The sequence below is a fragment of the Pundamilia nyererei genome, unplaced genomic scaffold (assembly GCF_000239375.1).
Source record: "Pundamilia nyererei isolate P.nyererei 1_Seehausen unplaced genomic scaffold, PunNye1.0 scaffold00039, whole genome shotgun sequence".
Lineage (NCBI taxonomy): Eukaryota > Metazoa > Chordata > Actinopteri > Cichliformes > Cichlidae > Pundamilia > Pundamilia nyererei.
The window spans coordinates 839,789-866,723 of NW_005187440.1; the positions used below are offsets into that span (position 1 = coordinate 839,789).

Sequence of the window (26,935 nt, forward strand, 5' to 3'; positions counted from 1 at the left end):
ATATTGGTACAATTTAAGTCGTAATTTATATTTTATATTAATCTAAATCTGCAGTATAACGTCACTTTAGTCTTGAAATAAATATGCTCTAGTACACCCCATACCCCCCTTTAGACGCACCCCTGTTGTTGCAGGTATTGCTGCCATATAAAGTAGGACAGCTGCTGTCAGCCTTCTGCAAGCTGCCTTATAAACATACCAGGTTCAGTCAGTCTGCACTCGTACGCTTTTTAACTTCTGTAGCTTTACTGTAGATTTTCATTGTAGCACCGCTGTTTGTTTTACACAAAGTTTGCATTTCTTTACATTGGAGTTTGCTGATCAGCTCGTACGTTTTTGTTTTGTTTGTTTTTTTAAATACCAATTATAGAATTTTCTTACCTAATCTAGTTTGACATATCAGGCCCAACAAAAACAAGCGATATAAAAAGGTATAAATCAATACAGTTCAAGCCATTAACATTGTGAAGCTTTTGTGGAAACCAAATTAAACAGCTTATCCAAACCAATCCCCATCCCAAAGTCTAACCTAATATTTAAAAATAAAATAAAAATAAAATAAAAATGTGATACTCAAAATTAGCCAGGTGCAAATGTTTTCAAGGAATTAAAATAAATGATAAAAGGCTGCTGCATCTATAAAACCTCACTAGCATACCCTCTGAGTCTGAATTGGATCTTTCAGCCAAAGTGATGTAGCTGGAGGGTGAACAGCTTTCGAGGAACACTAAATTCTATGATGTGCCAACAAAAAGTCCAGTATGATTGAAGTGTAAGGCAGACGAGTTAAATCACAGAGAGGTAATACATCTGCCACACAGGTCGAGGTTGTCAGAATATACTTTAGGTAGTCTTGATTTTGACAAATACAATCTACAGGGTGGGCCATTTATATGGACACACCGTAATAACATGGAATGGTTGGTGATATTAAAGTCCTGTTTGTGGCACATTAGTATATGTGAGAGGGCAAACTCCTCAAGATGGGTGGTGACCATGGTGGCCATTTAGAAGTCGGCCATCTTGGATAGAACTTTCTCTCCCCCTCCCCCCCATAGGAAGAGGGCCATGTGACACCCACCCTGTATTTACCGTCTTAAACAAAGTAAGGAAGAGTCTTGCACATGAGGATGAGGTATGAATACTATCAATTACTTTTTCCAAGTAATCTTCCCCAAATTTAAGACCCAGTTCCTTTTCTCAACTGGAAGTGATCTTTTTGGTTGAGTAATTGTCCAGTGCAGTAATGAAAGTATATATTCATGAGATAAGAGCCTTACTGTGAGACTTCAACTCATATAAGTCCTCCCACAAATGCTTGGGGGGCTGACATGGAAACTCTGGGGAAGCAGAGGATGCAGTGTGTCTAATTTGAAAACAGCTGAATAAATATGAGGGCAAATTGTACAAAAGACATATCACTAAAAACTGAGAAAACTTGTCTTTCAAAATAAATAAATAAATAAATAAATAAATAACAATGAAAACATTGACTCCTTTTCTTGCACATATATGAAAGGAAGAGGGGGGCTGATTATTACAGATTGGGGTCAGAGCAGAGGCAGAGACAAAATTAAGGTGGCACTGGAATTGATACCAAATTTAAAATAAATAAATAAATAAATAAAATTTTTCCACGGAGGCAATTACAACAGGGTTATCACAACAAGGGATTAAACTTGATATGCACTCCTAAATACTTAAAGCCAGAAAAAGTTAGACGGAAAGATAGCTCCGTTTTGTCTAAGCTCCTGTGTATCAAGGTTTATGGGAGAAAGAGACAAAATGTTAAAGTGATTCCATAATAGCAGATAGGTGAGTCGTTGGATTTGTAACATAATAATAATAAATCATCTGCATATATAGCAATCCTGTGCACTATGCCACAGGATTGCACTACACCACTACAAAGACGTTCTGAGAGGTGGCTGAGAGAGGCTCTACTGATAAAGTGAAAAGTAAAGGTGAGGGTGGGAAAGCCTGCCGTGTAACAAGTTTTAAGTAAAAGAATCTCAGTCTTAGTACAAAACTGATGCTAATGGGGTGATGCTGATACTCTTCACCAAATCAATAAAAAAAGGAGTGTATGAAAAGCAGGCTAGATTTAGTATCATGATTAAAGAAATAAATGAAAAATAAAACAAATACAAAAAGCTAAACAAAAACTGAGGAGTACCTCTCACCCCCACCCACTAGGCCCCATTCCCCCCAAAAAACAACAACTTCAACTTTCTAACCCAAACTCCTGCTACACAGTAATAGCAGCTCCACAGAACCATAACTTAAGTACTAAATAGATGTCCCAGTGTAAATAAAACATCTCAATGAACATTAGTTTAAAACCATAATCATGTACCGCATTGTCTAACTTAGAGGACAAGTTCACAAAGGATGACTTAAAGTCCACTAGCACTGCAGCTTTATGCCCAATTTGAGTAATCAATGCAGAAACCATAATAATTGATTGTTATTTTCTATAATAAAATGAGGCTGCAGCATAAATGTTTCACAGCCTATGATGTACAAAGATGATCAGACATCAGATAGTAGAAAGGGTCAGAACTGTCAACAACAGTTACCCCTGAATGCAACAAATTGTCAAACTAAGCAACTGGAAATGCTCACGTTTCCATCAGGAATCTCATAAAGTACACAAAAATACAGAATTAATTGTCCTTCAATAAGATACACTACACAGGGTGAAAGTTTAGGTTTCCATTCTTGGTTTGGTCCGTGCTTTAGGATTCAACAAGCAAAGCAGACTTTAAGTACTGTTTTTTGCTGAAGAAGAACTTTACTGCTGCCATTTTGTAGCAGAAGCTGCTACACCATACAGATCAAAGGCTTCAGACTGGTTTAGAGCCGTTTTATAAAAGGAAGCAGGAAGTGATGTGCCTGTTGTCTGTACAGTTTTGCCTTCAGTCACTCACCTTCCTGCGTGATGCAGATGGAGCCACTGCCCATCCCCACTCTCAGTGCATCCACTCCTGCATCAATCAGATTCTTGGCCTGAGCTGCAGTCACGACTGCCACAGACCGGGTGAGACACAGAGGAGAAAAAACAAAACAAAAAAAAACAAAAAACAGTAATTTTCACCACAAGCAACAGATCAATGAGCATCAAATACAATCAAAGACATGAGTGTTCAACACTCAAGCCCACTGGCTGTGAACAAATGTAGGATGTGTCGCTCCCCCTTTGCACGATACGCCTTTATCATGGACCATTCTGACAAGTGCATAGAAAACAGCATCCATTCTATAGTGATTAAAGAAAATACTTTCTCTGAATATTTTACATATGAAAATATTAGTGTGTGTAAAGTGAAGTTACCATTGCCACCGATGACCTGCAGGTTGGGGTACTTTTCTTTAATATATTTGATCATATTGATCTGGAAGATCGAGTTGCCCTGAGATGAGTCCTGGAGGTAGAGAGATGAAACATAAAATGATCTTCCCATTCAAAGACATGAAGACTCACCCAGATTGAAGATAACCCCTTAACAACAAAAAACTGTGTATTCTAAACAATAATTGGCAGGTCTACTCTGTCCTTCATCCAAGCGACTGCATTTTCTTTTCAGATTCCATGGTTATGCACACAGTTTCATTAAGTGGTTTTAGTTAAATATTTGTCAGTGGACCAAGGCAGGTCTCTTACTTGCATGACAAAACCAAAAATTGGTCCCAGTTTAAGCCCCGTCCCCAGTTTCAACACGACTTAATTTACCCCCAAACTCTGCACCTGAAACATTCCACGCCTTTAAAAAGCACATTAGAAGTCCTTACTAGTACAACCGCATCCACTCCGCTCTGCACCAACAGGTCCAGTCGGTACTTGTCGTCATCGTGTGTGCCGATGGCTGCACCACACAGCAGCTGTTTCCGAGAATCTTTGGAAGCTAAGGGGAAGTCTCTATTCTTCTTCAAGTCTGTGCGAGCGATGATGGATACCAGGGACCCCTCTTCATTCACTATGGGCAATTTACCTGCAGGAGGAACCAAAGGCATGAAAGCATGCTCATGCTGTGCACTTAGAAGCAGCTTACCCTGTTCCTTGGTACATTTTTCCCCATCATAGGGCTTCGTGATAATAGCCAAAATTATGATCACGATTATTCAGATTTTTGCGCCAAAAACTTTTATTGCACTGTAATGTAAACAGAGCACTGCTTCAACATCAACACAACAGTGTTGTGCTACATTCCAACTAATGTACAAATCATTACAGAAAAATAAAACTGATCCTCATCAACTAAAGTCATGGCATCTCTTGGAAGAAAAATAAATCATTTTATAAACTTTACACAAAAAACAGAATACTGCTGTCACTTTTACACTGCATTATATTCCTATTAAAAATCTTTGCAAAACAATAAGACGTTTATCCATCTCACCTAAAGACAAAATAGTCTCATTCTACTCACTGTACCAGCATGACATATGTGAATAAAATTTAGCAAAGAGAGCCCAACAGATACAAGATTTTTAAGAGCAATAACAATATTTCTACTCTATATTTGGCGGTTTAAAAATCCAACATTGGCTGATTTTGTTTTTCCCCTTTCAGACACATGAAACTGATTCCCATAACAATTATTATGTGTAGTTATGATCATAATTTATCCTTACTGAGAAAATAATGACAAAGCAGTTTAACAATGGTCTTGTTTTACTGTCACTACAAGTCATGGGTTACTCATTTACACTCTGCAAAATTCTGCTTAGATCAGCTTGTTCTTAGGTGCCCCCAACAAGGACGTTACAAAGTGCCCTCTGGTGGACAAATAGTGCAACATTAACATTAACATGGCGGAAAGTTGTTTTTTAGTTTTTACAATTTCATCTATCAGCCAGCTGATATATCGGTGGAGCTCTAGCAGAACACAGTGGCTGTGAGATCCCATTTGTTCCCCCTTCCACAGTTTGTTTACAGTGCAGCTCTATCCCACATTGAGAAAATAATTGCATGAGAGGATAACATATCTTTTGTCCCCTACACTGACTAGACGATGCAGTTGTATTGGTGATTTCAGTGAGTCTTTGTAACCCGGATAGATGTGCTGATGGACTCCTCAGGTTCACCTTTTATGGATGTCTGCACTGACACTGGATAACGTGAATCATCCAGTGTTAGCTTAGACAATGCATTTTTTCCCCCTCTGCCTTCATGAAGTCATTTTACCACAGTTAGTAGAGCAGGACGATATGACCAAAATTATTTATCACCATATACATGTGAAAATTTGCGATAACGATATAACTGACGATATAATTGACACTAGACAAAATACTTTACAACTCCACAACTTTATTAGTGCAAAAAAAAAAAAATCAAATCAAAGAATTGATTTTAAGTGTGCCGTATTTTTAAAAAAAAAAACCACGGTAATAACGACAGCCCGCTAGCATGCTCTACCAAAAATAGTGCTTTGTTGTGTATCTGACGGATGAAAGCTAAACCAGTTCCACACCACTGAAGCTGCAGCATTTTTACAAACCAATTCTGGTTCATCTGTTTCATTCAACGATCCGCTTTCGCCCTTCTCATTCTCCGTCGCCGCCATGCTTTTTCCGCCGTGTGCGTATGAAATCAAAGGCACTGCGCATGCACGTTTTACCCATATTCTATCGCGATATTTCATTTTCTTATCATTGCCCAACATTACACCGGTATTACCGTGAACGGTATGATATTGCCCAGCCCTAACAGTTAGTGAAGTGTTTTCAGGTGGTTGAAGAAGTTAGTTTGTTGCTTTGCAGATCGCACTAAATCTAAAGTATTTCCAAACAATGGATGAAGATCTGTTTAGAATAACAACCTCTTTGCCTTTTGCTGTGCCAGACTTTTGCTATTTGTTTTGACTGTTTGATATCTGTTGTTTATCTGTCTTTGTACTGTTTCTCATTCAGAGTACATCCAGGAAACTTTAAGCTGCAGCATGCAGGAAACAGCTGTGACTGGTATGTGCTGGCACACCGTCAGGCAGTGATTTAGGGACTGCTTTGTGTTCAACCAGCAGGGCACACATTCACATTTAACAGTCAATCATGTTCCCGCAATTGTGGAAAGCCAAAATTATGATCAAGGACAAAATCTGATCAACTGGCCCAACTTAATCATCATATTATCAGGTCTTACACGAAACAACCTACACACCTTTCTTACTCCTCTGGAGGATTTCATTGGCTTCTTTCAGAGTCACCCCAGCGGGGGCAACCACCAGATCATCTCGCTTTGTCATCACCTGTGAGAAAAATATTACAAAGGTTTCTAAGAAAGTGTCTCTAGAGCATTTTGAGATGTAAATTTCAAGATCAAACCAATTTTTTGCATGCCCACCTCACTCAGTGGAAGGTCGTGGTCCTCCACCTTCAGAAAATCGATGTCTCTGGATGAGATGATGCCCACCAACTTGCCGCCCATTTTGCCGTTATCTGTGACAGGGATGCCACAGAACCCATGGCGTGCCTTGGCCTGGAAGACATCCCTTACTCGCTCGTTGGGGCTCATCACCACAGGATCTGTGATGAAGCCCTGCTCATATCGCTGGAGAAGGAAGGGGAGGAAGGAAATGAGGAGGGGGAAAAAACAGGATGGGGATGTGGAAAAATAAAGATTGAGCAAAAAAAAAAAAAAAGGAGCGGTGAAAGGAACATAAAGGAATCACTGCCTATACTCTATAAGCTGGGAAGCAGACAAATACACTGCTCTACACATGCACACAAAAAAGACACGAGTTAAGAAAGATGAAAATAAACATGCATAAAAAAGACAAGAGACAGACTGAACACAGAATCACTACCTTGACTTTGCGAACTTCATTAGCCTGGAACTCTGGAGTGCAGTTGTGGTGAATGAAGCCTATACCACCTGTTAGCTGCAAGAAGAGATAACACATGCGTGTGTGCCTGAGGATGGCCAGATGTGATGACAGAACAATAAATGCCTTTGGTTGTTATACTCACTGCCATAGCGATGGCCATGTTGGCTTCAGTGACAGTGTCCATAGGAGAGGAGACGAAGGGGGTCTTCATGGTGATTTGTTTGGTGAGCGCCGATGTCAGGTCCTACATACACAGAAACACTCAGTTTAACCTTTCAAGCCTCACACAGTGGGGTAAGCAGAGGTGGAAATATTTAACCAGTTTCAGTTTAATGGCTGTGACATTACAACGTCACATTTTTTTGGACATTAAAACACTTGACACTATGTATCAGTTTGTTACAACATACCAGCACAAAACATGTCATGTTTTTAGACATGTTTTTAGAGTGACACAGAGTTTTTAGACTGTGTGTGTTTAGATAGTTAAATATTTGGAGCGAAGAAAGGCAACTAAACAGATTTATGAATGGCACTGACATTTCTTTCAACTTACAGGACAATCATGTCGTCTGAGGTGTTTCACCGCCATCTGACTGTTTTCCAGCTGAGAGAAGTACTTCTACTTACAGCTATGCTTCAATAGTATATGTCAGTAGGACACAACATACTGTTTTTAATCTGAGTGACTGTGGAGTAAATTTAACATGTTCTCATGGTGACAGACAATATTTTTTTTAATCTTCTGATACAAACTATTTTTGACAAAGTGGACTAAATGCTCAGTTTCAATTAAAGCCACATGAGAGATGCAAGTGACTTTTATCCTTTTTGAAATACATTGTCCATTACTTACTTTTATTTTAATAGACATTTGTCCATAACTCTTGAATTATGCCCAAAAACCTGTTTTGTGGGATCATGTTGACCGTAGGCCTCCAAACTCTAACAGTCCTAGTAAATGCTTGCTCAGTGAAATGCAAGAGCAATGCATCAGTCACCCTAAAACTAAAAGAACATAAGGAATGCTTATACAGCATATCTCAACATGCTGAGCCACCTAAAATCACCATAGAAGAAATTCCTTCGTTACAACAGTCCAGTCCAAACATGGACACACCAAAACTAGCTGAAAAAAATAAAATAAAATAAATAGTTCAGCTACTGTTTAAATGTGCATTGTAAAAAGGATGCATATTAACCAAGTTACACATATATTTGGTCAGACTGTTGCTTTCTATGTCAATAACAAAAGGAAACTGCAGCTCTGACACAAATGTGGTTATGATGTTGCATGAACTAAGTCTAAGATGAACAAGACAGACTCCAAGAGCGCAAACCTCCACCAAGGCAGCTCAGTCTCTAGCCAGTATTTACTTTGGGACTAGAATTGTGTTTTCTATGTATTCATTTTTCTCCTTTGTTCTTTTTCAACGTACTGGAGTGTGTAGTACAGTAAAAACAAGTGCAAAGTGCATGCTTTTGGTTTTTGCACTGTTGAAACCCATTTTAATATACTTCACCTACTTTTGAGAATAATTGTGTTTTTATGTGGCTATAGTACATCTGTAACATTCATTGTACGGTTTGGTAAAATTTGTTTAACTGTTCAATAATAAAGAGCAAATTAAAAGCTTTAGATCATGAGTTTTTGCTTAAAAAAGAAAAATGTATTCAGGACTGCTGCACATGTATTCTAATTGTTTTGTATTAAAACAGTTATAACCTGTTATTGTACTCTACAAAAAAATGAATCACTGTACTCAAAAATATCCCAAGTCGACAAAATGTTGCCTGTCATTTTATGTAGCTCTAGACCTTCAGATCAATCTATTGACCTAGAAGGAGAAGTCAAAGGACAAATGTGACATAATTTAAATCTTTATAATGTACTTTCTATATGTTAAGAATACACACCACACTTGTAAGAATCATAGTTTCTAAGTTATAAGGCTTTTTGTCAATTTTCAACCAACAAATCATCAAGACAATGACTAAGCTAATAACATGACCCCACTCTACACCTCTGCTAAGAACTCATTCGATACTTCTACAAGTTATTGTGTTTACAGAGAGAAGGACAAAAAGTAGAAGCAATAAGATAAAAAGAAGTAGAAGTAACTTAACCACCTTAGAGAAATGGTCATTTCAATCAAACACACTATCAGATTTCCTGCCCCCCCAGGCGCCTTTAACCTTGTGAGCCACGGTGCTGTATGGGTTTATGCTGGTGCAGCCTTTGGTGACATTTCTCAGAGCACAACATTCAAGAGCAATAAACACAGGCGTTTCTCTGCTACAACCTTACTTGGTCTGGTATGACCAGCAGCTCATGAAGGCTAAAGTTAGTAAACATTAGATAGGTGTGCCCCCACCTCGGTTTGCCAGTTTTGTAGTTAGTTGGTATCCCCTGAACGTCACAGTGACAGCATTTAGAAAAAGTTACAGAGTCTCTTTAAAGTGAAAACAAACTGTGCAATTTATGGAAGCACTATGAGATAACATTAGAGATGGGAGGCACACAGCTCATAATCCTCACTCTCACCTCATATGCTCCCACCCTGAACATTATCCAGCTTGGATTAGTATAATACTACAACATCGGCTTTAACCAGATTTTGCATGTTGGCAATTATTCGCCTGTCGACTCAACTCACCACTTGATCAGCAGTGAAGTCAATGTAGCCTGGCAGAATCAGGAAGTCACTGGGGGAGAAACAAAAACAGTTAAGGTAAAAGAAAGTTTAGATCTTTTCAGCCTACAGTTCTGAAGCTTCCTTTGAGATGTCAAACACTTTAACCCCCGATGTCTGACTAAACTGGCTTCACTCCAAGAGTTAAAAGGAATAATACACTAATTGTAATTGTAAGTATTTTTTGTAAATAGTGAACATGACAGGTTAAATATTGAGCAGGTGATTTTTAAGCTCAGAAATAGTTATGGCATTTGAGAAAAGAACACATCTTATGCAACTGCAAACTGGACATAACATGAATTTCTTGGACGGGGATCGTCAGTGAGTGTCATGTTCACAAGACTGCATACATGGAGCAGAGTAGAGGCAAAGAGGCCCAGAAACAGACTAAGGGTATGAAAGCATGTTCATCCATGCGACCTGAGAAAATGTGTGTCATTAAGCCACAGCACTTTATTAAGCATGAACAGCATTTAAAATCGATTAAACCTGGGGTTCCAGTGGGTCAAAGGATTCGCTGATACAGCTTTCTTTTCTTACCCATTTAGAAAAAAAGAAGAAACACTAAAACACAATTTGTTTGCTTTCCTTTTATTTTGTTTGTAATATATAACAGTTTTGAAATCTTTAATTGCTTAAAAATTGTTTTAATTCATCATTGGATTTTGGATTGCTTGGTCACTGGTTGGTTGTCAGAAATAATTACATTCAGATTTTTTTCTTTTTTGGGGGGCAGAAAAGGCTGAAAAGTTTCAGAGTCATCTTGTGGATGATTTGATAATCAGTGAATCAGATTCTTAGTTTTCCCTGCTGAGTAAAAAGCAATTTCATTAAAGAATAAACAGTTTTGTTGTGCAGAGGACTACCGGGCCGACGTTCTAAATATAGCCAGGGTCCACAGAATCCAGCTTAACAACACAGGACTGCATGAGCCAGAGCCTAAATTTAGGGCAAGTGTGTGCACCGAAGGACTGTTCACCCCTCTAATTTCCAATAGGCTTCAACTCAGATTGGTCCAGTATTATTAGCTTTGAAGGGCACCAGTGATCCTTTGACGCACAATGCCCGATTTATGAAGTGAAAACAATTAAAATTTATAGAGACTTTCAAAACCTCACTGAACAATTTTGCTGGGATTTCCCTGCTAATACATACAGCTGCACAGTTACACAGAGGCAGTGGATTCACCGTGAAACGTTCAATCCTGCGTACAAGGCAGATTTTCAAAAGGCGCGAAATTTAAACAGCGAGTTCATATTTAAATGCCACTAGATTTGCTTGAAAACAAAACAAACAAAAATAAAACCATTAACAACGCAAAACACAGGCACACAAAAACAAATTCTTGTTCTTGAAACTGACTGCATTCTGGGAAATGTAGGATCCTCTCTTTTTTGAGGGGGCGCTATCCCCGTTGAGCTAAAAGTAAGCCCTAGCAATAATGCACCTATTACACGATAATAAATGCAACAATTAAGTAACACCCTGGTTTTCGCTTCATAATATTAGTAGAATGTCTTGAGAAACATGAACCACTTACGTACAAACTTAAGTAGCCCAACTTGGCCTGCTTACCAGGGATACAGGTATAGAGATAAGGTCCTTACTTGTAAGTGAGTCCGTCTCCTCCGTTGAACAGCTGCTGTCCCGTCAGCCCGTCATCGGGGACGTAACCGGTTTGCCCGCTGATCAGGTAGTCCGCCATGCTGTCCAAACAGCCTTCACCAGTCCTCTTATCAGCCTTCGACTGTAAATAAATCACCCTAACAAGCTGCCGAGGTGCGCATACAGAAACACAAAAACACTCTCTCAAGCCGCACCGGCTCAGACACCGACAACTTTCCTCTTTCGCGCCGCGAGCTGCTCTCCTCCTCGTTCAGTTACCCTTCAGTGCGCCCTCTTAGCAGCCTGAGCATGTGCTAATGAAAAGAAGAGGACCAGAAAACGGCACCGTGAGAGATATTCGCTGCTTTTTCGAACCTCTTCAACCTCAACAGACAAGTGCTCATGTTCTCTCTGCAGCTAACTCCAGCACGTGCATCACTCCCGTCTGACAGCGTTTCCGACACTGCCGTCACATCCGGAAGACCCGCCCCCTCATATATATTATTTCATTGCTGAAGAATTTAATGAAGCTCCTCTTCAGTATTCATACAAAGTTGTATTTACTCTCATACTGGTGACTTGTACACCCTTTGAAGATAACACACAGATTTCTGACATTTTTAGGGCTCCAATGCTGCTTAAATCCAGCTGCACTGATTTCTGTTGTGTTTCTAGTTTGTTGCCTACAGGGTACACTGGGAGATGAAACATAGTATGGCAAGGTTATCCCAACAGAAAATAATTATTTCAATTCATATTATTTAAATGTAATGGTGTCTAACAAGGCTGGAGTTTACAAGTTAACGAGTGACACATTAAATGGGGTAGCGTCTTTCACAACCTTTTTTTTTTTCCCGAAGGTGTTCAAACCAAAAGAGTCCCCAGGTATTCTGAGCACCTTTTAAAAGTTCCAGGTGGCAACAAGAGTTGCTAAGGAAGGACATGTTAAAATAAATGCTTAGACTACAAGTTGTAACCTATGGTGGTTACATATTTTAAATTATTACAATAGTAACAAAATGTATTCTTTAATCTGGTAAGTTTATTCGTCAAGTTGACAGCTCATACAACGAGCTTGCTGGTCAGTTAGTAGTCTATAAATGACTGGGGTTTTAAAATTAACTTGATCTCCAAATCTTCTTATCTTACTGTAAGCTGCACTGGTATAGTGGACAAAATTGATGAATTTCATAAAGCTAAATGAATCTCAGCTAATGTGAGCTCAATCATCAGCCCCACACACTGTTGTAAAGTGAAAAATGTGCCTGCTCCAAGTAAACACTTGAGGGTGCCCTCTTCCTCCTATACAAGCTATGTTACTATGTAAATATGAAACCAGGACACATGCAAGGTCAAGCAGAGCAGTGGGGCAGTGGATATCATCTTTGCCCACTACTACACTTATCTATTTTAGGCTGTAGCAGACGCTGTGGGCCTTGCACTTAACGTGCCAATCTGATAATGTCAGAGTAGGGTTTCTGCACTGTGTCAACAATGCAGTGCCCGAAAAATTATAGTGATTGTGAATATATCATTTTAATCCTGTTTATATGTATATTTATTAACAAAACGTGTATGTCTTCATTGAAAGACTCTTTCAAAACATTTTTTAATTGTCAAGTTTTATGTATCAGGACAAAAATAAAATCGTTTGAGTCAAATACAACTTCAGCAGTGTGTGAAAGAGTGCATGCTAGGATTCAGTAGCTCATAGAAGCTTTGGCAGCCATAAACTTGAAGCATTCATTCTCTTTATGGGTTTATTAGTCTCTCTCACATTGTTGTGGAGGAATTTTGGCCTACTTTTTTTTTTTTTACAGAGTTGATTCAGTTCATTGAGAGTTGGTAGCATTAGTTTATGCATAGCTCTCTGTAGGTCCAGCTACAGCAGTGCAGTCATGAGGTTTCGGATGAGGCACCTTGATTATTTTGTCAGTCAGTCTGTTGTAGATTAGCTGCTGTGCTTGTGATCAGTCATGTTACAAGATCCTGCTACAGTCTCAGCTGAAGCTTTTGTTTAGCAGCATTATTTGTTTTTGTGTTAATGGACTGAATGTTTGCTGCACTCTGTATTCTCACTGATGTGTGTCTAACCTCACATCCTACACTAGAATACTTTGGTATACAGAGGAGGCAATTGTTGACTCAATGACTGCAAGGTGTCCATGTCCTGGGGACGCCAAACTCCTTCTTACCTTCTGTATTTTTCCTAATAATTAGAAGATTAGTTTACCTGAGGTTGCATTTATCAGTTTGTTTTTTAAATATACCAATACAGAAAACCTTTGAACCTTAAAAAGGTTTTTGTTGTTTTATTACCGGTATGACTGTGTTGGAAACAAAAATAATGACACACTGCAGGTGTAGGAATGACCTCTGGTAAATGGACTTGTTCTTATATAGCGCTTTTCTACTCTCTGAGAGCACTCAAAGTGCTTCATACAACACGCCTCATGCACCCGTTCATCAGCATTGTTTTTTGTATGCCTAAGTGCTTTCTATCTAACATTCTCACACACATTGATACTCTGACGGATGCATCAGAGAGCAACTTAGGGTTAGGATCTTGCCCAAGATATTTGATATGAAGACTGGAGCAGCTAGGGATTGAACCACCATTAGTCGATCAAAACTTCCTGTTAGCAGATTATCCTCTACCTTCAGAGTTACAGCCATCCCCTGCTGTGTATGAGACTCCTCTCATTCACATTGACAGCACAGTGTGAGGGAAAAAACATTTAGATCTTAAGTCCTATATAGATCAATCATGTCACTGAAATCACTGGCAGGTGAGGTAACATTACCTGGTTGCTGTGTCACCCCAGGGTGAGATATAATAGGCAGCAAGTGACTAGGAGGTTCCTACTGTTTTGGAAGCAGGTACTAAAACATTCCAGGCCCACAGGAGTGCTACTGTAACACAAATAACCTTGATGATAGCTATGAGGTAATAAGGTCACTGGATTGGATTCATCGAACTGTTGACACGTACCCCACACATCAACATTGTGGCTGACCACAAACAAGTCTTGCTTGCAGTGTACACCCTGATGGCAGTTGCCTTCTTCCAGTAAGACACCATGTGCTGAAAGTGTCTATAAAAACAAAGTGTATTTATCCATTTCAGATGTTTTATTTGTTTGTTTTTAGAAATCAGAGTGCAACTTCTTGTTAAGGATGGATCATTAACTCAATCATATTTTCTTCTTTATCCATCTTCTTCCGCTTTATCTGGGGCCGGGTCACGGGGACAGCAGCCTAAGCAGAGAAGCCCAGACCTCCCTCTCCCAAGCCACCTCCTCCAGGCCAGCCAAGAGATATAATCTCTCCAGCGAGTCCTGGGTCTGCCCCGGGGCCTCCTCCCGGTGGGACATGCCCGGAACACCTCACCCAGGAGGTGCCCAGGAGGTATCCTTGTCAGATGCCCGAACCACCTCAGCTGGCTCCTTTTCGATGTGGAGGAGCAGCGGCTCTACTCTGAGCCCCTCCCGGATGGCCGATCGTCTCACCCTATATCTCTAAGGGAGGGGCCAGCCACCCTTCGGAGGAAGCTCATTTCCACCGCTTGTATCCGTGATCTCGCTCTTTCGGTCACTACCCACAGCTCGTGGCCATAGGTGAGGGTAGGGACATAGATCGACCGGTAAATTGAGAGCTGCGCTTTTACACTCAGCTCCCTCTTCACCACGATGGACCGGTGCAGCGTCCGCATCAGCGCCGCATCACTCTCCTTTCATTTAGTAAAAAACTAAAATAATTAAAATTCCTTACAATAAAAAAAAAAACACAACAAAACAAAACAACTGAATAAATGTGGAAAAACTGACTTGATTTTTTGTCCTTTAAACCTTTAAGTGAAATTCTGTGTGAAGTGGTGTTTGTAATTAACACACAAGAGACAGGATCCGGTTTAAAAACTCTCTCAGTAACTCTATTTCTGTATTAATGTACAACCGTTGAAAATTACAGCTTTTTTTGGTATTTTCTTTTTTTTCAATTTTTTTTTTAAAACAATCTATCTATGAAGAGCCATTTTCCAGAAGTGAACAATGTCAGCAGGGAAAGGAAAAAGAGAAAATGAGGGCAAAATAAAGTATAGGGGGATGATGTAAAAGAAAGAGGAGAGCATGAGATGGGACGAGGAGAAAAATTAACAGTTTGTTTTCTGCAGCGGAGTGTTTGAGCATGAGTGTGTGGGCGTGTGCATGCCATGTCAGTGGGAGGTGCTGTAGTGTGTGTAAATGGCAGAGATTACACTCACAGCTTCATAACAACTTCATGATCTGATCAGCGGAGGTGCTAATGCTAGATTTGCAATAGAAAGGGATCACGCCGGCTTGGATCTAGATTAGCTGAGCACAACTGAGCGACAGCATCAGAATGCGGAGACCAGAACGGGACCGATTCGGTAGTTTTACTTCGGCCATAACGACTCTTTGCTGGCAGCGGTTGCTGGAGCAAAAGACAAAACAGTGGAGGGAAGGTGTGTTTACTTTAAAAAACGAGTGACTGAATCTAAAGAAGTGAATGTTCAAACAAGTGTTTGTTAAAGAAATGAAACCTTTCCTCCAGCATGATGCAGGTTCTTGCATCATATGAGAGGGCTGTGGCACCCATCATTGAAGATATCACTCTCCAACAGTGAGAAGATGATGCACTACAAACCCCAACAACAGAACTACTACACTCAATGTTTTCTTCCCCCAAAAAATATCTGGAGAGGAAACTAAATTTCAGCTTCGCATGTGCAACTACCATCAAGTGGAATCTAGCCTTTATGGTCGCTGTAACACCACCCATCTGCACCTTCTGCTTAAAGAAAAAAATAAATAAAAGAAACAAAATCCTCTTCCCAGCTTTTCCTCATCTCTATCAGAACACAAGCTTCTCCATTCACGGCAGTTTGACTAGAGATTATGCCACAAAAGGTCACCAGCAAGTTTTTGCAAAAAGCAGCTCTGCTCTCTTTTCATAAGGCTTCACTCTGCTTTCAGGTGCTGGTGCCAGTGTCTCGATGTTTACTGACAAATAAAAAGCAAAGCAGCTGGCAGAAGACCTCTGAGCTTTGACCTACATGATCAGATCTGAAATGCTGAAACCAGTGTAACCGCGGTAAATGTGATGCTTTGAGGCAAAAACCTGTAAACGGGGTGGGGATGATGAAGAGGTACGGCTGATACAATCGTGCCACTCTGTGGCCCTGCAGCCTTATGGAAGTGAGGGGGAGGGAAAGATGGAAGCAAACAAGTGAGTGCAGTGAAGCAAAAGGAGGGAGGGGGTAAAGTATGACTGCACCGAGGCGTGGTCATGGAAGGAAGTAAAGGTTAGGAGGCAGGGAAGGAAGAAAGTAAAGAGGGAGATGCTGGTGCTTTGCAGTCGCGATGGAGCTTCAGGTGTCGTGGAAATCCTTCAGCAGCGTGCGTCGCCTCTGCTCAGCAATGTGCATCTGATTTTCCAGATCCTGCAAAAAAAGAAAAAAAAAGAAAAAGAAATCACTCACTATTATTTAAAAAAACAATACTTTTCTGTCAATAAAAATCATATGAAACACTGAAATCCAAAACTCATCAATGAACTGAACCATCTAATGGATCTCAGTAGGATCACTTATTCCCTTGTGTCTGAGATCCACTGTTTATCAAATTAATGAGCCATGGACTTGCCTAAAACAAAAAGTCACCTATTTTACTTGGGAATCAACTCAACAACAAATAAATACTCCACCATGCTTCATGTGCTGTCATTACTTGGATGTAATGAAACCAGCAACAGATTCCCATGGCTCATCCTGTAGTTTTCCCTGTCTTACACACCTAATGCATTTCCCCTCCTTCCCATTGTTTAGTATACTCTCTCACCCCTCTGTCACTGGCGCTGAGCTCCCCCTCGCCTCCTCTCTCGTAGCTGTCGGCTCGCTCGACCTTCCACGACAAGTTTTCTATCTCTGCTTCCAGCTGGGCCTGCTGGTACTCAAACTACAGAGGACACATGGAGGAACACAAACGTCAGGTCAAAAGAATCACTTCCCTCACCCAAAGAGAAATCTGACTGAAGTCACAATTACATTTGTTGAACAGATACAAAGTCAGTGGTAGGACAGTAAAAGGAAGGCACTGAAATCACAGCTGATATTAGATCATTTATTGAAGCTTGTTTCTCACCAGTTTCTTGCGCGGGCCCGACTCCATGTAATAGGCGTAAGGGTAGGTATACTGCAGTGTGTAGCGACACTAGGAACAAGACAACATGCAATCACAACACTGCACAGGCTTACTTGAGTTATTTTACTTTGCATACAAAAACTCAAATTTGTAAAACCTTGATTTAAAAACTTTAAGCATCACAAAGTTAAACTTTATCACCATCTGTATATACTCAACCCAAGCAGCACATATGTTGCATGTGAGGCATTTTCATAGACATGTTACAAAGCAGATTTTCACTTTGAAATCCTTTAAAAGCAGAAAGGAACCAGTTGATCAGTGCAGTGTTAAAAGTGTATTTGCACATTTACACTGATATGCCGGGAGACCACATGCTCAGTGTGTTTGTGAATTCTAGTTAACCAAAGATGTTGAGTTATTTGCAGCTCAAACTTAATTGTAACTGTGATTCAGCCCAAAGGAAATGAATAAATAGATCACGGTTGATATTTTTTTCCCCTATGTGCATCTGCTTCCCCATTTCTGCATTTCCACCTCTGTAACTCACTACCCATGCATGCATGCAGCCACAGTACCTTTGCCAGTAGCTTTGCAGCGTTATGCAGGTACTGCCAGTCGATCCAGGTTCCCAGATTGTTCATTACTCTCTCCTGGATCTTCTCCTGAATCCTCTGGTATGTCTGAGCTTCCAACTGCAGAGATTTGTTGTGATTCTCCCACTGGTGGGGGAAACAAAAATTAAATATTAGTTTGTTTCTAGCAGTACGACACTTTAGATGGGGCGCAGAATCTTTTAATTTCCAATGTCCCACAAAGCTTTTATACAATGTTAAGCTCCCTCTTGTCTAAAAATGTAGGTTTGTTGACAGTGTAAGAAGCTGTCAACCCAGTAAAGCTTCAGAGAAAATGAAATTTAAAAAAAAAAGGTTTGTATCAGAGTGTTTGGAAACAGGACATAAAAAGTCAGGTTTGTTTAACCTGGAGCCTTTCTACGGAAAAACAGCTTACCCTCTCAAAGTAGAAGAGATATTTCTTGAGGGCCTCTCTGGCCTGAGCCTGCTGGCTCTGGTTGACTATATCAGGATTTTCTTTGTAGCGACTGCACTCGTAGTATTCACTGCCATGGGTCTTCCAGTCTCCAAGACACATCCAGCAGAAGTCTTTCACAAGAGGAAAAACAAAACAGATTTATGGACTCTCCACAGCAAATGTTGACTTCACAGTACACACAAGTAAACCAAAAAAAAAAAAAAAAGAGAGAGAGAGAAAAAAAAAGCCATAATTATAACTTCAGTTCTTATTTCTAGCAGTCTAAAGAGGATAATGTGATAGAGTGGTGGATAATATATTGTAATGTCAATGAATGACAGATTGATTTAACCACATTTTTGTGTAACTAATAATTGGAGTAGCTCAGAAGAAGCTGTGTCTGCTAGTCCGCCAAACCGCAGCTTCTAACGTTTTGTTTTCAAGAACATAGTAGCAAGCCGTGACTGGAAATTTCTTGGAAATGCAATCATTATCCCAGATGGATGCAAATTGCTCCACAGAATCCTCCTTTGAATCATAGAAGAGGTGTGACATTTTGAGACAGCCAACTTACCGTGTTTGCACTTGGAGCATTGCTGAAACAAAGAAAGAAAAAAGAAAAAAGAAAAGGTGGAAGTCAAATTAGTGAACCAGAAACCTGAAAACACAATTTAAGATTCACTAGGACCGTGAATCAAAGCCATTCGGCAGATCACACAAGACTAATGAACACAATGCTGTCACACATACAGCTTAGAGACTTTAATAAATGAAAAGCAAACACAAATAAGTAACATCTTTCTGGAATGATTCACTCAAGTGGCAAATGATTAGAGCTGAGGACAGCAGCTCTCAGAATGTGAATGTATTTTTAGTGTTTCCTGTGTTCTGGGAAAGTGTGAATTTCAGCTCTGACTCACCATGTGATTGCACCCTCCATTCTTCTCAATGCAGATATTGCACTTAGGACACTAGAAGACAAACAGAGCTCTTAACTTCCTACTCCGAGCTGAAAATCTGCAGTGTTTATACAAATTACATTTTCAAACTGTGCAAGATTTGTGACCAACGGAGAGTTCAAAACGAAAGTAGGTGTGCAGGCGCACAAGTGTGTGCAAGCAACAGTTACAGTACATGCGCATATCAGTGTGTTTACATGCAGATGTTCTTACATCTTTAGTGTGGGCGCTGATGTAGTTTGCAGTCTCTGAGTCGTCTGCACATTTGGTCAGCCATTTCCTAATTGTTGCACAGTCTGTGGGTGCATGATACATCTGACGGCATTTGAAACTGAGGAAAAGATAACAAAGAAAGACAGTGATAAGCTTTACTGATTACAGTGACATAAAAAACAGACCGAAGTTAAAACTGAGTAAAGTTCTCAGGAAAACCAATATGAACCAATTACAGTAGCGACATAATTCCACCACATAAAGTCTGAACAAGTAACAGATTCTGCAAATAATTCACCCCATAGCTTTTGGATTCATAAAATAAAGATTTTAATAATAATTTTAAAAAAAGTCACATAAGGGGAAAAACTTCGGAGGATAATTTTTAGTTAAACCTCTGTATGTGAAACAATTATCCAATTTACTAATTCATGAAAGACTTAGCTCTGTGCATATCTGTAAATGTGCAAGTTTTTAATGTTTTGAGCCTCGATAAAAACATATTTAAAATCAAGTTTCAGAGTTTCAGTGAAATCTGTGAGAAAATAATAGTAATCTGTCTTGATTTTATTTTTAGCAGCATGTTATTCTACTAACTTAGCAGGATTTATAGCCAGCACAAAAAATAAATAAATAAATAAATCCAAAACAACAACACCCCCCTCCCAAACAAACGAACAACAGTATAGTAATGAGACTTTTAATTAGACAGCAAAACAAATGAATAATCTACTTTGTGTGAAATTCTTACTGTAACTTCAATGTGTCACTTACCAGAAGACTTCACTGCAGCGGCTACACTGCACTCTACGTGCCCGTGGCTCCTGCACTTTGATGACCATGGGACAGTCTGCACCTGGACACAGCTGCAATTGGAAGTGACTCTGCAGAAAGCACAAAGAGACAATTAATGAAGTCACCTCCAATGTAGGCACAAGTATCTGACATAAGACAACCTTGGTAATTAATTTCAACTGATGATGTATTTCTTTATCATCTGACGGAATGATTGCTGGAAATGACTGTCTGATTGAGATATAAGAATTGGCATTAACAAAGATACCTAGTTGGTGAGACAGACATATATACAGGAAAGAAGTCAGATTTCACGCTGTGTGTGGAACATTCGCTGATTCAAAGCAAACACAAATAGACCAACTCAGTTCTCACTGCCTCTCCAGATGCTTCTCATTCACTATACATGCAGACTTTGACACAGTATCTGAGCAAACACAGAGACTGTCACAGACCTCGACATAGTCTCTGAAGAGGTAGCGTCTGTATTTGTCCTTGAGCTCCTCTCCTGGCAGCAGTGGCAGGACAAAGTCTTCTGGCATCTGCAGGGAACAGTCCTGAGCCATACACGAGATACCTGAACACACAGACACATGCACATTTATTACAGTCCTAAATCACAGACAGTGAGACAAATAAGATGTAGACAGTGACTTCTAAAACCTCTGTGTGCTTAATAGTACAAATAAACCCACCCTTTAAATTTAATTACAGCCATCCAAAAGTTCCACTGCAGCCATGTTTGGCCTAAGTAGGCTGGTTTCTTGTGTTACACTGACCTACAACTAGACTGGGGTCATCTGTCACCACAGACCCTTCCTTAGTGCAGCTGACATAGAGACACTTATCAGACTGAGAAGCACTTGGTTAAATGGACTGACTTTATCAGAGAGACTGTTAAAGGCAGTACAGGGACGTGCACACAAACATCCTCACACATTTCACTGCTAAAGCATTTGCACTCCCACACACATGCAGCTACAGGGAGCCTGGTAAACTATGCGCTTTATCACGCATAAAATGTACAAGAGCTGAACCCAAATATTGGACTAATCTGATCATTTCGATCTCAGCTTAGGCGTCTGACCTCTCTCTCTCAGTCACAGGAGCGATCGTCAGGCTTCACTTCATCTAGTTGTTGCTAACATAGGTTTGTAACTAGATTTACCAACTTTTTGTCAGAGTGTAAGGTCTTCCTCTCGTCCTGCGGCTACACTGGTTTCTCTTTTTCGTCTGCTGAGTGAGTAACAGTGAGGAGCAGCAGTAACCGCTCATGGAAAAGAAAGGTATCTGGCACAGGTCTACAGTATAATGCTCAAAAAAAACTTAGAAACGATCAATGTACACACCCACACACCCATCTGCCATCCTGCTGACACAAGCACACTCTTTCACAGACACACACTGATAAATGAGGCTTCTGCAGGAGCATGTCTGCCTGTTTAACTCCACACCAGATGGAAATCATCAAAAGGTCACATTACACCACCTTTATCTTCCAAGTCCAAAGACATTCTTTAATTTTCCACACGTGCAGAAGCACAAATAAATATGGACATCCGGGATTTGCAGTGTTTTCTGTTAGTAAACATGGTATTGCTGGGTGGCTGATGTAGCGCAAATTAAACACCACTCTGCAAACTACGCTGGTTTGGCAGTAAAGCAAGGCAGATCAGAGGCTGAAACTGTGATGAAACCCTTAGTGGACAAATACACATACCAGCGCATAAATATACAAAGTGCAGACATACAGATTCTTGAACAGACGTTTGGGAGCTCTGATCAAACAAACTGTGACTCACTCCCACTCTAATAACCGCTCTGATGACTAGAGAGATGCTTACAAACACGCTTGCTGTGTACTCACCCACTCCCGTGCCATCTTTGACCAGTACGGTGCAGTGCTGCTCCCAGCATGCTTTACAGAAGGAGTGCTGGCAGGGCAGTGCCAGCAGAGAGTCTCTCCGTACGACCTGTAGACACACACCACACTGGAGGGACTGAGGGGCCTGAAACAGAAATCGAGATTATCAGCCTGATGAACCAGAGAGCTTGTTAGTAAGCTCAAAGTTTCTGACAAGAGCAGTCAAAGGTCATTTTTATTAATATAGTGCGTTTAAAACAACAAATACACATTAAAAGACAATAAAGAAAATAAAAATACATTGAGCTAAGAAGTTTATTGTAAGTAGAAGTTATTTTTTTAAATAAAGATTTAATAAAGACAAAATTTCACGTATTAATATAAAGCCAGAGTACTCTGATCAGCTGTGTTAGTACAAGTGGATTATCTGGTGCATTACAATCACAGTTACTTTGATGCAGATATGAGTACAGAGTTGAATCAGTGACAACAAATGATTATACCCCACTCACAGTGACTGATTTGCACGTGCTGCTGGGCTGGACCAGAGCGTCTGACAAGAGCAGAGACGAGTTGGACTTATATCTGTGGAAAGCAGAGGTCAAATGAGGAACTCAACAGCACATTAAAGTTGATCAACAAAGAAGTGGATGTTAAATGCCTGAAGAGATATCAAGTCGAATGTGTTACTAAGTATCAATGAGTACTAAAAGTAACTGTAATTTAAGTTTATTAACTTTTTTGATACCGTCTGCCATAAGTTGTTAAAAAAAATGATGGGCTTAAAAAAAACAACTACAAACAAACAAACAAAACAAACATCTAGTCTGTGCAGTTTAAACAACACAAAATGAAAAAGAAAAGAGTGTCAGAGCGAACTAAAAATGTGTGTGTGGGGGGGCAGTCGCAGAGTGATATTACACAGGAAGATGATGAGATAAAAACAGTGAAGAAAAGAAAGTGCAAGGGCAGAAAATAAATTTGAGAAATGGATGTGAAGAACAGACAGTGTAAAAGAAATTCTGCAAAGATGAGAAGCAGTGGAGACATACCTGTCCAATATCTGTGAAACCTGCCAGTGGAAATGCACTAGGATCAGTTTTGCTACTGACGGTACAACCTGTGGGAAAAAGAAGGGACGCAGAGATGTTGAGATGTTGCTTCGATGATGTCCAATTCTAAGAAATAAAAGATTGCTTAAACGATTGGTGCGTGACTCCCTTTGTTGAAAGACTGCTACTCGAGCTCTGTGTGTAATTCTACAAATGACTCAGATCCAAGTTTGGCTGATGTTCAAAACACTGCATTATAGGTCCTGACCTACAAAGGTTTCCTCCTTAGTAAGACCTCTGCTACACAACAAGCGACTTAGTGGCAAAAGTAGACAGTTCGTTCAAAGTAGTGAATGTCGAGATTTGATGAACTGAGCTTACGATAAAAGAAATGCCATTACAATTTTATAATAAAGAAAAGACACTCCAAGTCTTCTTAAATGTAACACTGTCTTTGTGTTTTAAACTCTTAAAGTACCCCTTAGGACTTATTCCAGCAAAGGCACTGAGACATACTTGTTTATTTCACCTAGTGCCATCAAGAAAAACACATGCCTCAGCTCTGCTAACAGGGGACTGCAGTTGTGCTGTGCAGCTGTCAAATTTGACTGTGTGGAACTGTGAGCAAAGTAACATGTTGATGGAAAACAACCTGTCGACTTAGCAATGTTACCCAAAACAGGTGACCTGAAGGGATAAAGATTTTTTTTTAAAAATCTTTTACAGATTTAAAAAGATTTACAGCCCAGACCAAAAGTGCTATAAAGTTCTCCGTTCTTTATAGCATCCCACTGACAAGTATCACAGTTTGTAAATGTTTTCACTTCTTGTTTAGGGAATTTCTGCCTGTTTTTGACTGCAAACACCTTCTGAATGATTCTTGCACTTTTCAGGTCTCTCCACTGATTTTTGATCTGCAACCCTGCCCCTTTTAGACTTCGAAGTACTTTTACAACAAGAGCAGTTGAAGCCATTGTCTTTTTTTTTTTTTAAACACATACTAATAATTGCTTCAAGAATTTATTGAAATACGACTGAAGTAAATCCACTGCCTCTAGTTGCAACACACGTCCAAATCCATCCCTGCACTTAACAGCAGAGGAGATGTTTTCAATTAGTCGCCCTTTTTCCTACAATCAAACCTTCACTCATTGTCAAAATGTTTTACTTTACATTCCATCAGTTCAAAAGACTGGTATTGGTGATTTTTTTTATTTTTATGTTTGCCTGGAACCTTCTGACAGCAAGTTTTGTGATCTAGACTTTCAAAAAGGTCTTTTGCAGTTTGCATGTGGACCTGGTGTCCACATATGTGGACACCAGGTCATCACATTTTGGGTTATTTAGACCAAAATACTAAATTTTGCTCTACAAGAGCCTGACATCCACTTACGAGAACATTATACTGCCACTGTTCTATCGAAATTTAAAGTGAATGTCCTCATATGTGGATCTAATTTTTCTCAAGAACAAAAATCATGTAAAAAAAATAAAAATAAAAATAAAAATCTTATAAGTCTTTGTTTTTACATTCATCAGGCCCCAATCAGCCCAAATAGCAAAAAGAAATTAAAAATGCATGCCATGAAAGATTTCGGCCGAAAACTACATCTTAATGACATTAGGAGCAGAGTAAATGGCCCCTAAAAAACGCTGTGCCATCTATTTTCACACATGAACACGTGAAAGATTGTTTCTAAGGTGCGTTTTCCCATGGGTAACACTGCCTTTTTCTTTTTTTTTCTTTTGTTTTTAAAGCCAAAGGGGCTGCATGAGTAAAGCATGCATGAGGAAGGATGCAAGACTGCATGCCACCGCATGCCTTCCTTGACTCTTCTGCAACATTTCCTGTTTCTCTCTTATCCACCTTTCCAATAGATTCTGCTCCAATTGAAAAATAAATAAATAATAATTTACTGTTTCTTATGAAACTTTGTAAACAAGAATTAGTTTTGTAATATTTTCAATAACATGACATATGAGGCATGACAAATGAGGGTGACCCATACTGAAGTATCTAACTGGGGGGGGGGGGACAAAAACAAAAACAACCAAAAAAAAACCACACTTGCACCCTTTCAGATTTTGATTTCACACACTAAACCAATGTTTTTGAGAAGAGTGCAGCTCCACTCACCTTCAGTGCGGCAGCCACAGTGTTAACCTCCTCCATCAGCACCCGCTGGCTCTCTTTGTAGGTCAGACAGGTGAATTGGTACTCCTCTGGATCGAAGGAGTCGGCGCCTTGTTGCTCCACGTCACTGGCCACTCCGTCATAGTATCCTGCAATATCACCCGGATCCTCCTCTTCTCCTCCATCATCCTCATCCTCCTCTTCTGAGTTCACCCCGAAGTCTTCCTCGTTGCTATCCGACGCCTGGCTATTCATGTCCACAGACATCCAGTCGACTGATTTGATAACCCGGACAGGTAGACTACCCGCCTACCTGTCGGATCCTACTCGTCCAATGAGCTGAAATGGCTTGACTGATGCGCCACCTCCTCGTTTCTCGCTGCCCTCTTTCTGGTGCCACTTCACTCTACAAGACACCGTGCCTTCCTGTCTGCCTGAAGCGCATACACAGCGCGTTCAGCAGCAGCGGAAGAAGCAAAAGAAGTCACACTCCCCGTCACTCATTTGGAAGGTTTGTTTGGATAATCTGAGGAGAAAAAGACTGGAGAAAAGGGGAAAAAGAGAGTTGAATAAGGAAAATAGAAAAAAAAAAAAAAAGAGAGTTAGAATGAGCAATTCTAGCTTCTTAATCCAAAACAAGCCGTTTGTCCACGCCTGCCCTCTCCCTTCAAGTTTCATTTACAAACACCATTTGTGTACATGAAAGACAATAAATACATAAGTAAATCTAGAGACTATGCCTGCATTATCACATGGTAAAATACAGTGACACAACATATGCACTAAGCCACTCAATGTTGACTTTCTTATTTTGGTGAGAGTCTCTAATGCCATTTTCTCCATTTCAACAAAGTAAACACGTACAATGAAGTGAACACTAGGGCTGGGCCATATCATACATTTTACGGTAATGCCGGTATAATGTTAGGCAACGATAAGAAAATGAAATATCGCGATAGAATATGGGTAAAACGCGCATGCGCAGTGCCTTTGATTTCATACACACATGGCGGAAAAAGCATGGTGCCGACGGAGAATGAGAAGAGCGAAAGTGGATCGTTGAATGAAACGGATGAACCAGAATTGGTTGTAAAAATGCTGCAACTTCAGTGGTGTGGAACTGGTTTGGATTTCGTCTGTCAGATACACAACAAAGCACATTTTTTGGTAGAGCATGCAAGCGGGCCGTCGTTATTACCGAACCTATTTTATGTGGTACCCGGCACTCAAAAATTTGTCAAAAAATGTTTTAGTACGACTTTGCTAAACTACGAAGCCGCACCGCTTGATGCATCGTCGGAGCGTTACGGCTACCGTAGTCAGGAGTACTATGTACTTTGCTTCAACATAATATTACCGCATTGTGTGTTTGTGTATAGACTCTTTTTAAGTTTTGTGGATATTATACATTAGGGGTGGGTTTTGATTATCGATTAAAATCGATTCTGGCACTGACACTTGCAGTGTGTGAATGGGTGGATGACTGGTTGTGGAAAGCGCTTTGGGGTCCTTAGCGACTAGTAAAAGCGCTATACAAATACAGGCCATTTTACCATTTGGATAACGTGATGTTGATTCATTAAAATCCTAAATC

General features: G+C 40.0%; 2 protein-coding genes across 2 annotated transcripts in view; both read right to left on the bottom strand.

Annotated features, from left to right (window-relative positions):
- The window catches only part of impdh2 (IMP (inosine 5'-monophosphate) dehydrogenase 2), a 19,980-nt gene extending 8,386 nt beyond the window's left edge, over positions 1-11,594 (bottom strand). The window contains exons 1-9 of the mRNA XM_013910248.1: positions 11,134-11,594; positions 9,488-9,536; positions 6,973-7,074; positions 6,810-6,884; positions 6,347-6,553; positions 6,164-6,251; positions 3,793-3,992; positions 3,335-3,425; positions 2,931-3,026 (exon numbers count right to left, since the gene is read on the bottom strand). Coding sequence (XP_013765702.1) covers positions 2,931-3,026; positions 3,335-3,425; positions 3,793-3,992; positions 6,164-6,251; positions 6,347-6,553; positions 6,810-6,884; positions 6,973-7,074; positions 9,488-9,536; positions 11,134-11,231 — 1,006 coding nt within the window. The 5' untranslated portion in view covers positions 11,232-11,594. The remainder of the gene's footprint in view (positions 1-2,930; positions 3,027-3,334; positions 3,426-3,792; positions 3,993-6,163; positions 6,252-6,346; positions 6,554-6,809; positions 6,885-6,972; positions 7,075-9,487; positions 9,537-11,133) is intronic.
- Positions 11,595-15,035: 3,441 nt separating this feature from the next.
- Positions 15,036-26,935, bottom strand: part of arih2 (ariadne homolog 2 (Drosophila)) — a 16,833-nt gene continuing 4,933 nt past the window's right edge. The window contains exons 2-15 of the mRNA XM_005730704.2: positions 25,345-25,882; positions 23,208-23,275; positions 22,668-22,740; positions 22,159-22,300; positions 20,747-20,868; positions 20,271-20,380; positions 19,497-19,614; positions 19,245-19,295; positions 18,899-18,920; positions 18,304-18,455; positions 17,871-18,014; positions 17,293-17,361; positions 16,990-17,106; positions 15,036-16,592 (exon numbers count right to left, since the gene is read on the bottom strand). Coding sequence (XP_005730761.1) covers positions 16,521-16,592; positions 16,990-17,106; positions 17,293-17,361; positions 17,871-18,014; positions 18,304-18,455; positions 18,899-18,920; positions 19,245-19,295; positions 19,497-19,614; positions 20,271-20,380; positions 20,747-20,868; positions 22,159-22,300; positions 22,668-22,740; positions 23,208-23,275; positions 25,345-25,608 — 1,524 coding nt within the window. The 5' untranslated portion in view covers positions 25,609-25,882 and the 3' untranslated portion in view covers positions 15,036-16,520. The remainder of the gene's footprint in view (positions 16,593-16,989; positions 17,107-17,292; positions 17,362-17,870; positions 18,015-18,303; positions 18,456-18,898; positions 18,921-19,244; positions 19,296-19,496; positions 19,615-20,270; positions 20,381-20,746; positions 20,869-22,158; positions 22,301-22,667; positions 22,741-23,207; positions 23,276-25,344; positions 25,883-26,935) is intronic.